The sequence below is a fragment of the Chelonoidis abingdonii genome, chromosome 10, assembly GCF_003597395.2.
Source record: "Chelonoidis abingdonii isolate Lonesome George chromosome 10, CheloAbing_2.0, whole genome shotgun sequence".
In the NCBI taxonomy this organism is placed as follows: domain Eukaryota; kingdom Metazoa; phylum Chordata; order Testudines; family Testudinidae; genus Chelonoidis; species Chelonoidis abingdonii.
In genome coordinates, this window is record NC_133778.1 from 13,701,444 (window position 1) to 13,714,293 (window position 12,850).

Genomic DNA, 12,850 nt, shown 5'->3' on the forward strand with positions numbered 1-12,850 from the left:
GCTTAGTAATAAGCACCTGGAAATAATGATTTCTTACTGCTTGTCTTTTTTGCATGGGCTGTGGCTACGCCTCTCTTGTTGCGATTCCAAGTGGGGTAATTACATTTTGCCTACCTAACATTCCTCTGTAGTTTCAGTTTGATAAGACTCTCTCAATTTTCTGTCCTGAGTCATTTCATTCCATTGATCCATGCTATTTAAGCAGAAATTCCCATGTAAGAATATATATTAAAAAAAACACATTCTAATCGCTACGCATTCAATTACAAAGAACAATAAATCAATAATAATTTCAGTATACTGAGACCTAATCAATAAGCAAATGGGAAGCTGCCTTTTTTGACCGTTTGCTCAATCTTGGCATTAGACATTTGTTAGTCTCTAAGGAGCCACAAGTATTCCTGTTCTTTTTGCGGTTACAGATTAACACGACTGCTACTCTGGAACCAATATCTTGAATAATACCTATTATTATGATTGCTGTTATTATTATTATTATGTTGACACAGCAACTTCTTTTAATACAGTTTAATACTATGGGTACAGTCGAAGGAATCTGTATATATGTGTGGCTTGAAATTTGATGGAGATCACCAATCTACATGTTGTTTGATTAATATGATTCACCTATAGGGTTGAGATGTGAGTGACATGTACTATGGTGTAACTGGGTAAGGAGTAGGATCAGGAAAAATTCAGATAAAAATACTTTGAAGAAGTAAATTGGAGACAGCAAGTAGCTATTTAAATCAAACCCGAGATGTGCTGATATGACGTCAGTGGAGCATAGTGCGGGTTTGGCGGGTTTGGCGGGTTTTGTGCTAATGCTTTCAGAGTGCTCGGATTCTGCATTGTCCTTTGCACAAGCTCTGCTCACTTCTTCTCCTGGAGACCTATTTAAAACTAGAAAAAAAATCTAATGGTTCTCCTGCTGCCAAGAGTGATATTTTGTTATCTCATTTAGTCCAATCTATCTAGCTGCCAGATAACCAATGTGATTTTCAGTATCTATGGACAACCATACTGTATTATACATGAAGCTCTTTGAGAAATACTACGGCTGAAAAACTTTCCACATTCATGACTTGTTTCCCCCTTAAAGTATGGATAAAACAAGTCAATGCTTTGATGTCCTTTATTAAAAACATTGCTAACATACTCAGGGGTGTAACAGAATACGAGCTCTGTGTAGTCACAAGTCCCTTCCATGATTGCTCGGTCCAGACCACAACATAGAGAGATCCTGTGTGGTGACAAACTTTGTTTTGTCTGAGTTGAAGAGCTTGGGAAGGCTACCAGCAACCTCCGTGGGGAATCACCCACGTATATACTACAGCTGAAATCTACCTCTTCTGTACCATTTGGGACGCAGATCATCCTGGATAACAGACCTGTCCTAGTTAATATTCTTTGCAGAACTCTCACCAGTCTTGGAAATGATATGTTATAGTTCTGTTTATGATATAAATCATAAGAGATGATTTCCAGTCCCAGGAGACTAAGCAACAGGTCGGGAAATTCTTGCAGCTGTTTTTCCCAGCTACTGGGAAAAGCAATCAGCGAGAGCAATAAAGCCGTGTAAATGAGCAAGAATTTAAACCTCCCCCTAGCTGGAACCTCTTCACTGTAAGCTGTTTGGAAAAGAAGCCGCAAGTTCGTAGTGTTTTCAGTCAATTAAGCTCATAAAACTTTGAGGCCTAATTGACTTTTTCCTTGCTTGTTTAATTAACTGAGTAATATTACTGTGGGACTTTTGTTTAACAAAAGAGACTCCTAATGAAAGATTACTCAACAGTTTATTTTCTATGTAAATAGAGGGATTTTTTTTTCTTCCTTTAACACAGTTTGTTTCTTTGTCAAACTTTCAGAAGCTCCTGGCAGAGCACTGTTTCTGGTCAGGTTTAGAAATAGTCACTGGAAGAGAAAAGATTTGTAGGCCTGTTTCTCATTTACATTTAAGGCCCCTTTACCTTCTCTGGCAGTGTTAAAGGGGCCGTAAAGTGGACATGCATGTCATTTACACCAATTTATTACCACTGCCGCTCAAAGGGCTGCAGCATTACTCCCCCTGTGTGGCCAACCAGCTCCTCTGGCTAGTGTGTAGCTGTGGCAGACTGACTGCTTTCCCTCCTCTCCAGCCCTCGATGCTCGCTTTAGGGTATTGGGTGCTCCTTGGGGAGTAGCTAAAGAGGACTCTCGATGTTGAGTTCTGGAACTGCAATTAGGCCACATATGGCTGAGTGGAGGCTCGCGGCTCCCAGCTTTCTCCCCCCTATGCTGTGCCCCAAAGTAGGACCTATGCAGTGTCTGTTCCTATATTAACTAGGATCTTCCCCCCTACTGCCTTGTGTTATGTATGAGGAGGTGACTGCCAGAGTGCTGCTGTCTTCATTAGTGTTACCTTAAAACATGTTTGCAGCTTAAGTAGGTCACTGGCACAATCACCAGTTGTGGGTCTGGGTGGGCTGTTCTGTTCCTACTGATTCTGTTGTCTTGGTCAGTTGACAGGGGCACCATAATCTCCAGATATTTCCTCTCTAGCACATGGATAGTCTGGTTGACATGACATGGAATTACTCAGTGATAGCTAGTCCGCATCTCATATTTTCAGTGCTGTTCTCAACAGTGGAGAGTTGCCATAAACCAGCAAATGGGAATCAGTATCATGCCAACTCACAGCCCATGCCCACACCTCAGTAAAATAGCAGTGGATCAGTTTTTCACACTTCATAATCCAGCAATGAAGTGCTGATGGTGTTTTTGCCAAGATATCAATAGTAGTGGCTTGGGGACTCTGGCATCAATAGCCTCGGAGCTGTCATGGTTCGTGTCCAGGCCTCCACTCTGACACTGAAACATGAACCAAATGTCTCAGAATGTTTGTAACAGGAAGCATCGTGTTGTCTACAATACATGCGACATTTGCTAGTGTGTGGAGATTCAGTGCCTAAAACACAAAGGACTAGTGTAAATCCATCGACTTTGGAGGAAATTATTAAGAGGCAAACTGAATGAAATATCAAAAACTGCTTGGGGATATTAGAAAAATAAGTTTAGAGAGTTGTTTGAGAACCAAATGACATAATATAGGTTTACGGTAAGAATGCTGTTGAATCTGCTGAATCCGCTCTAACACTAGTTATACATCAGTCTGGCTCATTTGACTTCAAAAGCATTTATCCTGTAGGCAATAGTGTAACTGTGAAGTGAATGAGGGCCATTAATTAAGGTGAAATAGGCTTTCAGCCAAGAATTAGGCTTTCAGCCAAGAGGTTCAAACAAAACTTACAAAGCCAGCTGGAATTATTATTAACTTTAATAGTTTTCTTTGTGCTTGGGTATAGCTGACTGATGCTTTGAGGAACAGAAGGAACTATATAACTGAGCATATTCTCTGAAATAAATGCTATTTAGTTGTTTTTTATTTAGCATGTGGACATTTTTACTCTTTTCTAGCCTAAAAAGTTTAAAGGAAAGTTGCCAAACTATTCCAGACATAGTGAATCTGTGGCCTGTTCTTGGTCCTAGATGTCTGTAGCGCTCCAGTATCCTGAGCTTCACGTTGTACAGTAATGAATGAGACAATGCACAAATTCTGTGGAACCAACAATATCACGTAATGTAGCCATTCACAACCAGCATTAGCTCTGTACACAGTGACAAGCACAATAGCGAATCTCCTGCCTTTTGTAGCTGCTTGTACATGTGGACTGGAGGACACCTGCTCACTGATTAGTTCTCCACACAGTCCCTGGAAGGACATTAAAGTGAAATACCATAAGCCTCTCTCAGCATTGAAGCCCACAAAAACATTTTGCGTGGAAAAAGAAATAACTTAAATGAAGAATTTCTGCCCACAAGCTTTATAAGCCAAGGAACTAGGATAGCATCCAATTGCAAGAACTAAAGGAAGGTAGATGATTCTCACAGCTACAGTCCTTGCTTATGTCATTGGCTTTTCAGGTAACTTGTTTGTCTTATTGCCTGGGGCCAGCAAAGAGAAATCTATGAAAATGCAACATGATTTTCAACATGTGATTGCACATTTCCCCCCTAAGAAGTGCTGCATGGTAAATACAGCAGGCAGTAAGCTGGCTGATGATGGAAGGAGGGACCAGACAAGGAAAGCAGATGAAAGGGATGCATCCTGTCTTTGCAATGTGAATATCATCTGTTACAGTGTGATAAAAGGCTACGTAATAAATAGAAGAGAACATAAGCCAGGAATGCCTCACAGATCAAAACGATGTGTTCGGCAAACATGGTGCCAATACTGAACATTGCAGCACAGTGAAAAATAGGTGATTGGCCTGAGTTAAAGAGGGAATCAATATATGCAGCAATGTACTCTGCTATACAATGGGCTGCTATGACAGACATTCAACGAGTGTTTAATGAGACACTTGGAGGCTGTCTGCCTTGTGCCATGAAGATGGAACAAATGCTTCCACACCCAAGAGAAACTAAATATGGAATATTGTGCCATACAGTGAAGAATAATCAAGGAAAAACAAAATGCTTGGGGGGGGAAGCAGCTTCCTACTGCAGAAGTGATTTTAGAGGGCTTTGTACTCATCAGCTGATGAACCTCAATATGCAGTTCAGCAATTAGGTACTGTCCATTACAATGTTCTTTAACAACCCTGTTGCAACCCTGACAGTGGCAATAAGAGCACCGTCTGTTGTCTTGAAAGGGAAATGTGGCATTCTTTAATCTCTGCCACACACTGTCACCTATCATCCACTTGTGGAAGTGCAAGAAAACATACCCCCATAGGCTATGTCCATAGTAACTTGCACAGGTTTGCACAAGCACCAGAGTAGTGTTTGCATTCTGTATGGGGAATTCTTTCAATTTTGCTATCACCACTGTGTGAATCTGTGTATATAGGTGTCGGTGTTATTCTGTACCTATAATATGTGTATGTTTTTATTGAACGTGTCATTTTTTTTTACTGTCTGTTTTTTATGGCATTTATTAAAAACTCTACCAAGAAATAAACATATTTTGTCATTTATCACTTCTTTTACTTTTATCAAACCCTGGGTCTTACTACTTGCTAATTGTAACAGAAGATTTAAAAGAGAGCTCTTTGCTTTTTAATCTTCAAGGTCTATCACATGGCACCAAATTGACATAAAACCCCACATATCTGGGAGAATGATAGCCTCCTCCATCAGGTATCAGAGGCTTGTCTAATCAGTATAAACTGAGGCGGCACGGAATGGCTGAGAGCTTGCGTTCTCTCCGCAGTACTGATTTGCTGCTTGCTCCAACACCTCTCACCACTCCCTTCCTTTGTCTTTCTGTCTGGCTCATCCTCTCCTAAGAACTCCACAGAAAGGGTTTAAATAGCAAAAGAAAAAGAACAAAGGCTCCACACTAATATGCTCCTTGCTGTCTTCACCTTGGTCAATCTGCCTGTATGTTAATCCCCTGTCCCAAGCCTTTGTCTTCTCTGCTTAGCCTGTAAGCTCTTTGGGGCTGGGGCTGTCTTTTATTTTACAACTGTACAATACTTAGTGCAATGGAGCCCTGTTTTCAGTTGGTCCCTGGGCTCTACCATAATAAACATGATAAACAATAATGAAATGGCTAAAGCTGCTTGCGTTGCTCTAAGCTCAGTCAGGTCTAATTAAGTTATTTCATTACTGTTTTCAGAACATATGTTCTGTGATGGATTTCGTATGACACACTGCAGGGATTTAATTTTGGATAGAGGCCCCTGAAAAATAAATCCCTATTGACCCCCAATTCAGTCACGTATTTCTTAGAAGAAGCCAGCATTGGCCTAGCCCCACACTAGTAGAAGTCAGTCCTACTTGACTTAAAATTAAGTTAGGCAAACATTGAATGCTTCTGCAAATCCCAGCCTAAAGGCTTTATAGGAGAGGACATATCACCCCTCCCCTCCTATGCTTGTAATCCCCCCAAATCAACAGGGCCAGTCAATGTAACTGTTCTGCTAAATCTCCCCCTGCTGGCAAATGCCCATGAGGATTCATCAACAAGAAATAGGAAAGGGGAAACAATGCAAACATTTACAATGGATGTCTAGGAAGTTAAGGCCTGATCGCTCCAGTCTTTCTGTTTCCCATGCATGGTCTGTGCTGTGGAGACCACTGAATCCCTCCCGGCTCTGAGGCAGGGAGGGGAAGAGGCCATTCTGTGGGTAGTAGCTTTTTTATGTCTGGATGCTGGGAGAAGGACTTGCCTTCTGGTGTGTTAGAAAGTAATATTTGCAATCTAATAGCTAATGACACTAAAAATATCTTCATTCCTCTCTCTGTTTTCAGCTGCAGAGGGAAAGGTGTGTAACAACTTGTGCTCAAGTGATGGCTGTTGGGGGCCAGGGCCAGACCAATGTCTGTCCTGCAAACGCTTCAGCAGAGGAAGGACCTGTATAGAGTCTTGTAACCTTTATGATGGGTAAGACATCACCCTTGCTTGTTTGTTCCCCAAAAGGTATTGATTATGTTGACAGTTGAGGAATACAGGGACAGGTTCTGATGTCCATACATTGAGTAACACCTTATTCCACCAATAGTTCATTGATTTTAACCGAAACATTCTGTGGAGTAAGGTGATATTTACTCGGTGTGAGTACACAGAATCTGGCTTTGAGGTGGAAGTATAAGTGGATGGATTCATATGGTACTCTAGCTGTGATACTACTTCTAGATACATTTTTTTTCACTTCAAACATTCTCAATTCCCTTTTGTTTATTTTTCCCTCTGGAACAACAATAATTATTACAAGCAATAAAAATGAGTATATACATTCACGGAGCCATAGTCAGTTCATGCTTCACAGTTGTCGTTCCTTAGTAATGATGTTCTTCTTTCTTATCCCCAAGCCAAGGACTTTTACAGAGCTAACTGCAGATGTTTTTAGAGTTAAGCTTTGTCAATGCAGGATTTAAAACGCTCATATGCCCTTGCTATTGTTTCTTAATAAATTTTGAAGTTTGATTTCTTTGCCTTTCTCCCTCCTGCCTCCCTCTTCCCCCCCCCCCCAAACATTTTTAGATGTTTGCATAGTCTTCACTGGGAGCATGGAGTCCCACAGATCACAGAGACATAGCTGTGTGAAACTGTCTTTTGACTGAAGAATAAAACTTAAAGGTCCTATGTTGCATATACCAGAAAGAAAAGCAAAAAAAATGGAGGGTGGAATCTCTTTTCCCAGATGATGACACAACACGCTGCCCAACATTTCTTTATAATAAGGATCAACAAATCATAATTGATTTTAGTTAATTTTTTCACCCCAAGAGGTGCTAATTAAAAATAAAAACACTATATATATATAAAAGCACTTTTGGTTCTTTTTTGTTTCTTGGATACTAGTTTATGTGATTATCATAAAGAGACAGTAGAATGTACTCCCTGTAAACACACCAAACTACTGCAAAATTCTTTCTTTCTTTCTTTCTTTCTCAAAGCAAGGAAATGACATGCAAAAAACTGTTAAAGTTACCCTATAGCTATATATGCATTCAAGTCAGGAAAGATGAATGTTGTGAGGCCAGATTGTGCTGTCATTTACGCCAGGGTAAAGCTGACTGCAATTTACACTGCAGTATTTGGCTGTGGTTCCCATGTCAGCCATAACCCAGACACGTTTGTTTCTACATTAATAAGTTCCATGGTCCTGTTCACATTACCTGAGTAGGAGCTATCATTTAAGCTAGGGTATTCGTGTTTATTTTGATAAGGGAATGGTGGTTGCCCCTTGCACAAAAGACAAGGATATAGTTGCCAAAATCTTCCAGGACCTCTGCAACTTTTGAGGGCCTTCAGTGTAGATCTGAACTGTCTGGGTGCGAATCCTATGCATTTGCAGTGGCTCCATAGCCCTTAATCTCCCCTGTATGGCAGCTCCAATGGAGCTGTGCTGCTAGGGTTGCACCCTTCCACCTGGGCAGTGACTCAACATGGAAAGTCTCTGCTTCAAAGTTAAAGCAGCCTCAGATTCCATGCTATGTTCTTTTCAACGAAAGTTTCCCATGGATTCCTTATACTCACTTAACTGGGTTCCCACAATAGAGCCTCATGGCACTGAGAGCAGTTAAAACCTCAGATTTAAGTTGATAAAGTAACAACGAGGGCCCACATCCTCAGCCGTGACAACTTGACGTGGCTCCGCTGAAGTCAACAAGCTTCACCACTTCATGGTTTGTAGCTGTGTCATGCACACTGTCTGTCTGCACTGAAATCAACAGTGTGACAGCAGCATACAGTGCAGACATACCCAAACCAGCTTTTATCTAGCTAACTCAATGAACAGTCACTGGGAAAGCGCACGGGCTAGTCACCTGAGTCCCTGCGCAGGGTCCTGGAAGGGTTTGTACAGCTTGTGTTGCAGCTGCGACTTCGCTGCTTGGGAGATTGGGTCTGTGTGTGTGGAAATCAACTGGCTGCAGTTCAATTCCCCACCCCCACCCCGTGATGGTGTTCTTATTTCTTAACACGGCCATAACCTGCCAAAAGGATATTCAACAAATGATAACACATTTGTTATCATTTGTTGAATGGATTTGGTCCTCATGTGGTGTAAATCAGTATAGTCCCACTGAAGTTAATGAAGCAATGTTGATTTACCCCAGCTGAAGATCTGGTCCATTAACTTCAGATCCGTTTCAGTATGATTTTCACTAACTGCTCATCTGACTGACTAATGTTTCTCCAGGGAATTTCGAGAGTTTGCGAATGGTTCTGTGTGTGTGGAATGTGATCCCCAGTGTGAGAAGATGGAAGATAACATGATCACATGCTATGGGCTGGTAAGCACAACATAAATACTTTGTAGCTGTAGCCTGGTTAGTAAGTCTGCGCTAGTGTAGGTATTTAAATAAACATCTGTTATTGTCCAATGAGACTTTTGCCATCATCACTCTCGACCATTTCAAATACATCAGCAGTAAATGGTGACAAGCAAAAGAAATTTCACACACCCACAGAACCTTCTTTTATCTCTGTTGGTTTTTTCCCCCCTCCTATGTTGAGGTCAGTCCTGTTCCCCTCCATGCCTTCAGTCTCCTAGAAAAATTCTCTCTTAAGCAATTGCATTCTGCCAACCCAGATATTCCAACTGGCCAAGGAATTCCTCATAGCCATCCTTATGGCAGAATGAAATGTTTTTGGCACCACTTTAATGGATGGTGAGCCTCACCGAAAAGGCTTTTTGGTGGTGGGGAAAGTAAAGTGATCCTTATATTTTTATCCTTTGTGCATAGCCTGAATAAAAGGCAGGAACTGGATGGGCACCTGGATACATCCAATCCCTCCCCGAATATATGGAGTGAGCTTATATTTTGGACTTTCTCTGGTAACAGATTGGCTGAGAGAACTTGGCTCATTTATTTATTTTTGTGACTCACTGATTACAGAGTGTGCTATATAGAGATGCACTGTCTGTTTTATTATAATCTCTGCAGTTCACCCATTTGGGAAATTAATGTCCTAAGTTTTCTACCAGTGTAGGAAATTTGGATTTCTTGCAGACCACTGACAAGGCACTTGGGTTTTGCATCTACAGAATTTCTTTGGTGACAGCTGGTAGCACTGTGCATAATTTTGCCTAATGCACTGTAGACCCGACTCCAGTAAACTTTATGTCTTTATACTTCAGGAGACTTGATTTACAGTTTCTAACTTTAGGTCTCCATGTGTAATAATGAAAATTAAATCCTCATCTCCTGGAGGGAGACACGAAAGCACTGGCAAAATACGGTGTGGAGATAAGCATGTGACACAAATGATCCCATCAAGGTGCCTTCAGGACCACTTTGTAGCTTCATTTAGGAAAATTCCAGAACAAAAGGATGTGGTCATGAGGCACATTGAGGTGCATCCATCAAAAGTAACGAAACCAAATACTCCAGAAGCAGTACTCTGATAGTACTCTCTATGTAGTACATTTTCAGCATAGTGCCCCAGGATTTAGCCATGTGACTCTCGTTAACATTCATTGGAGTCACACGGCTGAATCCCTGTTTGTTACGAGGGAAATGTACCCCTCTATCTTTGAGAGTACAGCACCCAGCATATTGTCAGCAGCTCCTGCGTGGTAACAAATGATAGAGTAAATCTAATACACTGCATTTCTCTCCCACTCCCCAGGGACCAGACCACTGCACCAAGTGTTTCCATTTTAAGGATGGCCCCAACTGTGTGGAAAAGTGCCCCGATGGCTTACAGGGAGCAAACAGCTTCATTTTCAAATACGCCGATGAGGACCGTGAGTGTCACCCTTGTCATCCAAACTGCACGCAAGGGTAAGCTGCAGTTCTGCGAATAGCAAGCTTTGCTATTTAGTATTTATGTTAGGTAGTGGTTTTGTTTGGTTACTGCTTGGCCAAGAAAAGTGTTCATGATTCCTGGAAGTCTGTGCATACACAGCTATAACATCACCTTTGGTTTTAGGATGAAGAATCCAGTCATTACGGTTTTGCAGGTAATTAGCAGACTAATTAGCACCTCACTTGCAAGCCTATCAGAATTGGTTCTTACAGCAGTGCTCTTGGCCCTCTCGATAACAAGCACTGGTATGGAAAGCGTTTCTAATATGTGTACATGAAAGCTGGCATGTACACAGACACCATATTGAATATTTATTTGTGCAGAGGGTTTTCTCACGGTGACCATCATCACATCTCAGCATCAATGGATTCGTGCCGGTGAGTCAAGGGTGTATTATTAATTCACAGATGGGAACTGAGGCAAAGGAAGATTAAGTGACTTGTCTAGGACCACACAGCAAGTTTGCACCAGAGTTGGGAACTGAACTTACATCTCCCAAGTCCCCACATCAACCACAAGACCATCCTTCCTGCCAAGACCCAAAAGCAGTGGAGAGGGGAGGCAGTTTTGGCTTCCGCTTTCACCTTATAGAAAGTTGATGCTAGAGGGCATTTGCCTTACCTGTGCCATAGTCTGGGCCGATTCAAGTGCAAGTGCTGACCTTGCCTTTTCACCAAAACACCCCCTTGTGAGCTGAGCCAAGAGACCAGCAGTTAAAAGTGGCAGAGGGAAAATGGGGACAGTTCAAAATATCTATTATTAAAAAAACTAGTAGGTAATCAAACATTGTGTAGTCCCCTGCCTCATCATGTCATTTCTGTGGTCAGCGAAACTTCTCCCACCTTCTCCTCACCCGAGATGGGCCCCGGGAGAGAAGAGTGGGAAGTATTTTCCTAATGGCGGTGGCTGTAGGTTGTAACGAATCAGTTAAAAAAAGTTCTCACATTCAGAAGAGTGGCAGCGTCCAGAACTATCCATAGGATTCGTCTACAATAGTCAGCAGTACTATTGATTTCACAAACTGGATTACAGTCCTTTTAAATACATTCTTTCCCCTGCTCTGTTGTCACCTTTGAGACCATCCCTTTCCATTGTTATTTGGCTGAATTACTTTTCCTCCTCCAATGTTTCTCCTGTTCCCATCAATTGCCCTATCTGTTGATGGCATCTGTTACCTGGAGCAGTGCTCTAAATTTTCAAAAGCAATTAGTGATTTTTGGGTACCCCAGTGTTTAGGTGCCCAACTAGAGGCACCTGAAAGGAACTCGATTGACAAAGGGCCCAGTAATTTTGGAATCAGATCCCTTTAAGGTTTCTCAGGTTGATCCCCCCAAATCACTAGTTGCTTTTGAGAATGTAGGCCATTTTTTCTGACAGTGAAGTGTCTGTATCCAGATGAGGCTTCTGGGCCTGCTGAAAAACCATCTGACATCAGATATTGCAGAAACAAAGCACCCAGTGCCAGAGGACTTGACTTCAAATACTGCTCCTGGTGTGTATGGATCAAGAACCAAGTCACTTTTTAATAGAAGTCCTTTCAAAATGAACCCCAGGTCAGCACATTTTAAGGGATGTGAATTTTTACCAGCCAGAGGCAAGGCTTCAGAAAGTGGCATGAGCGTTAAGAAATTCTGTACCCAAGTAACTCTAGAGAAGTAAGCAGTTATCATTTTGCACGAGCCACTTGAGTTAAAAATATTCTTAGGAGGAGACAATGGGTTATGTCCAAGGTAGAGGAAGAGCAAGAAAACTTCATCCAGTGAAGTAATCCTCCACAGGAGGATTTTACTGTTTTGCAGCTAAAATTAAACCAGTAAATTATTCAACATAATGTTGATGTCAACAGCTGTTGCCATTCAAAATAAGACCTTTTGCTGTTTTTGCAAATCTAATTACAATAGAGCCATTAGGGAAATGAAAGCGAGATCGCAGAGACAAAGCCAGGATCTGTTGCAGATTCGTCATCCTCTCAGCCCTTTTAAATCAGAGTTATGCAATTAAAAAAAAATGAAGGCGAAGAGGATAGGAAGAAACACTATGAAGAGAGAAACTTACCTCAGGAGCAGGGTTTCCGATGATGGCTTTAATGGACTATGGAGGTGTCATTCTGATCAACTCTTCCTATGTCTAGATTCTGCATTTACAGTCTGCCCTGAGCAAGGGGTCACATGGAGCTGCATTGGCCCTAGAACAGACTAGAAATTCACACTTCTGCCTCTGCTCCCTGCTTCTTCAGGGGCAGACATAGGTAAATTCAGCTCAGTCCCTTCTGTAAAACCAGCCAGCTAATCAGGCCGTGGAAATGGAGAGATATAGCCAGTGAACCTTCCAATTCCCCCACCTATTGTTCAGAGCAAGAAGTATTGAGCCAATGGGCCCCTGTTTTCCCCATCATGGCTGGAACAGGACAATATGGGGATAGGGGAAAAGGGAAATTATCCCTGTGCAGCTGAGGAATGACTGTGCCGATCTAGCCCTTCGGATTCTTAAACAACTAGAAAGAAGCAAGCCATCGGGATTTTGCAGGGCCCTGAGCAGCTGGAC

General features: G+C 41.9%; 1 protein-coding gene across 1 annotated transcript in view; it reads left to right on the forward strand.

Moving 5' to 3' along the window:
• ERBB4 (erb-b2 receptor tyrosine kinase 4) overlaps positions 1–12,850 on the forward strand; it is a 1,039,775-nt gene that overhangs the window by 794,661 nt on the left and 232,264 nt on the right. Inside the window, exons 13-15 of the mRNA XM_075069950.1 lie at positions 6,298–6,430; positions 8,694–8,787; positions 10,127–10,281. Of these exons, the coding sequence (XP_074926051.1) occupies positions 6,298–6,430; positions 8,694–8,787; positions 10,127–10,281 (382 nt within the window). The remainder of the gene's footprint in view (positions 1–6,297; positions 6,431–8,693; positions 8,788–10,126; positions 10,282–12,850) is intronic.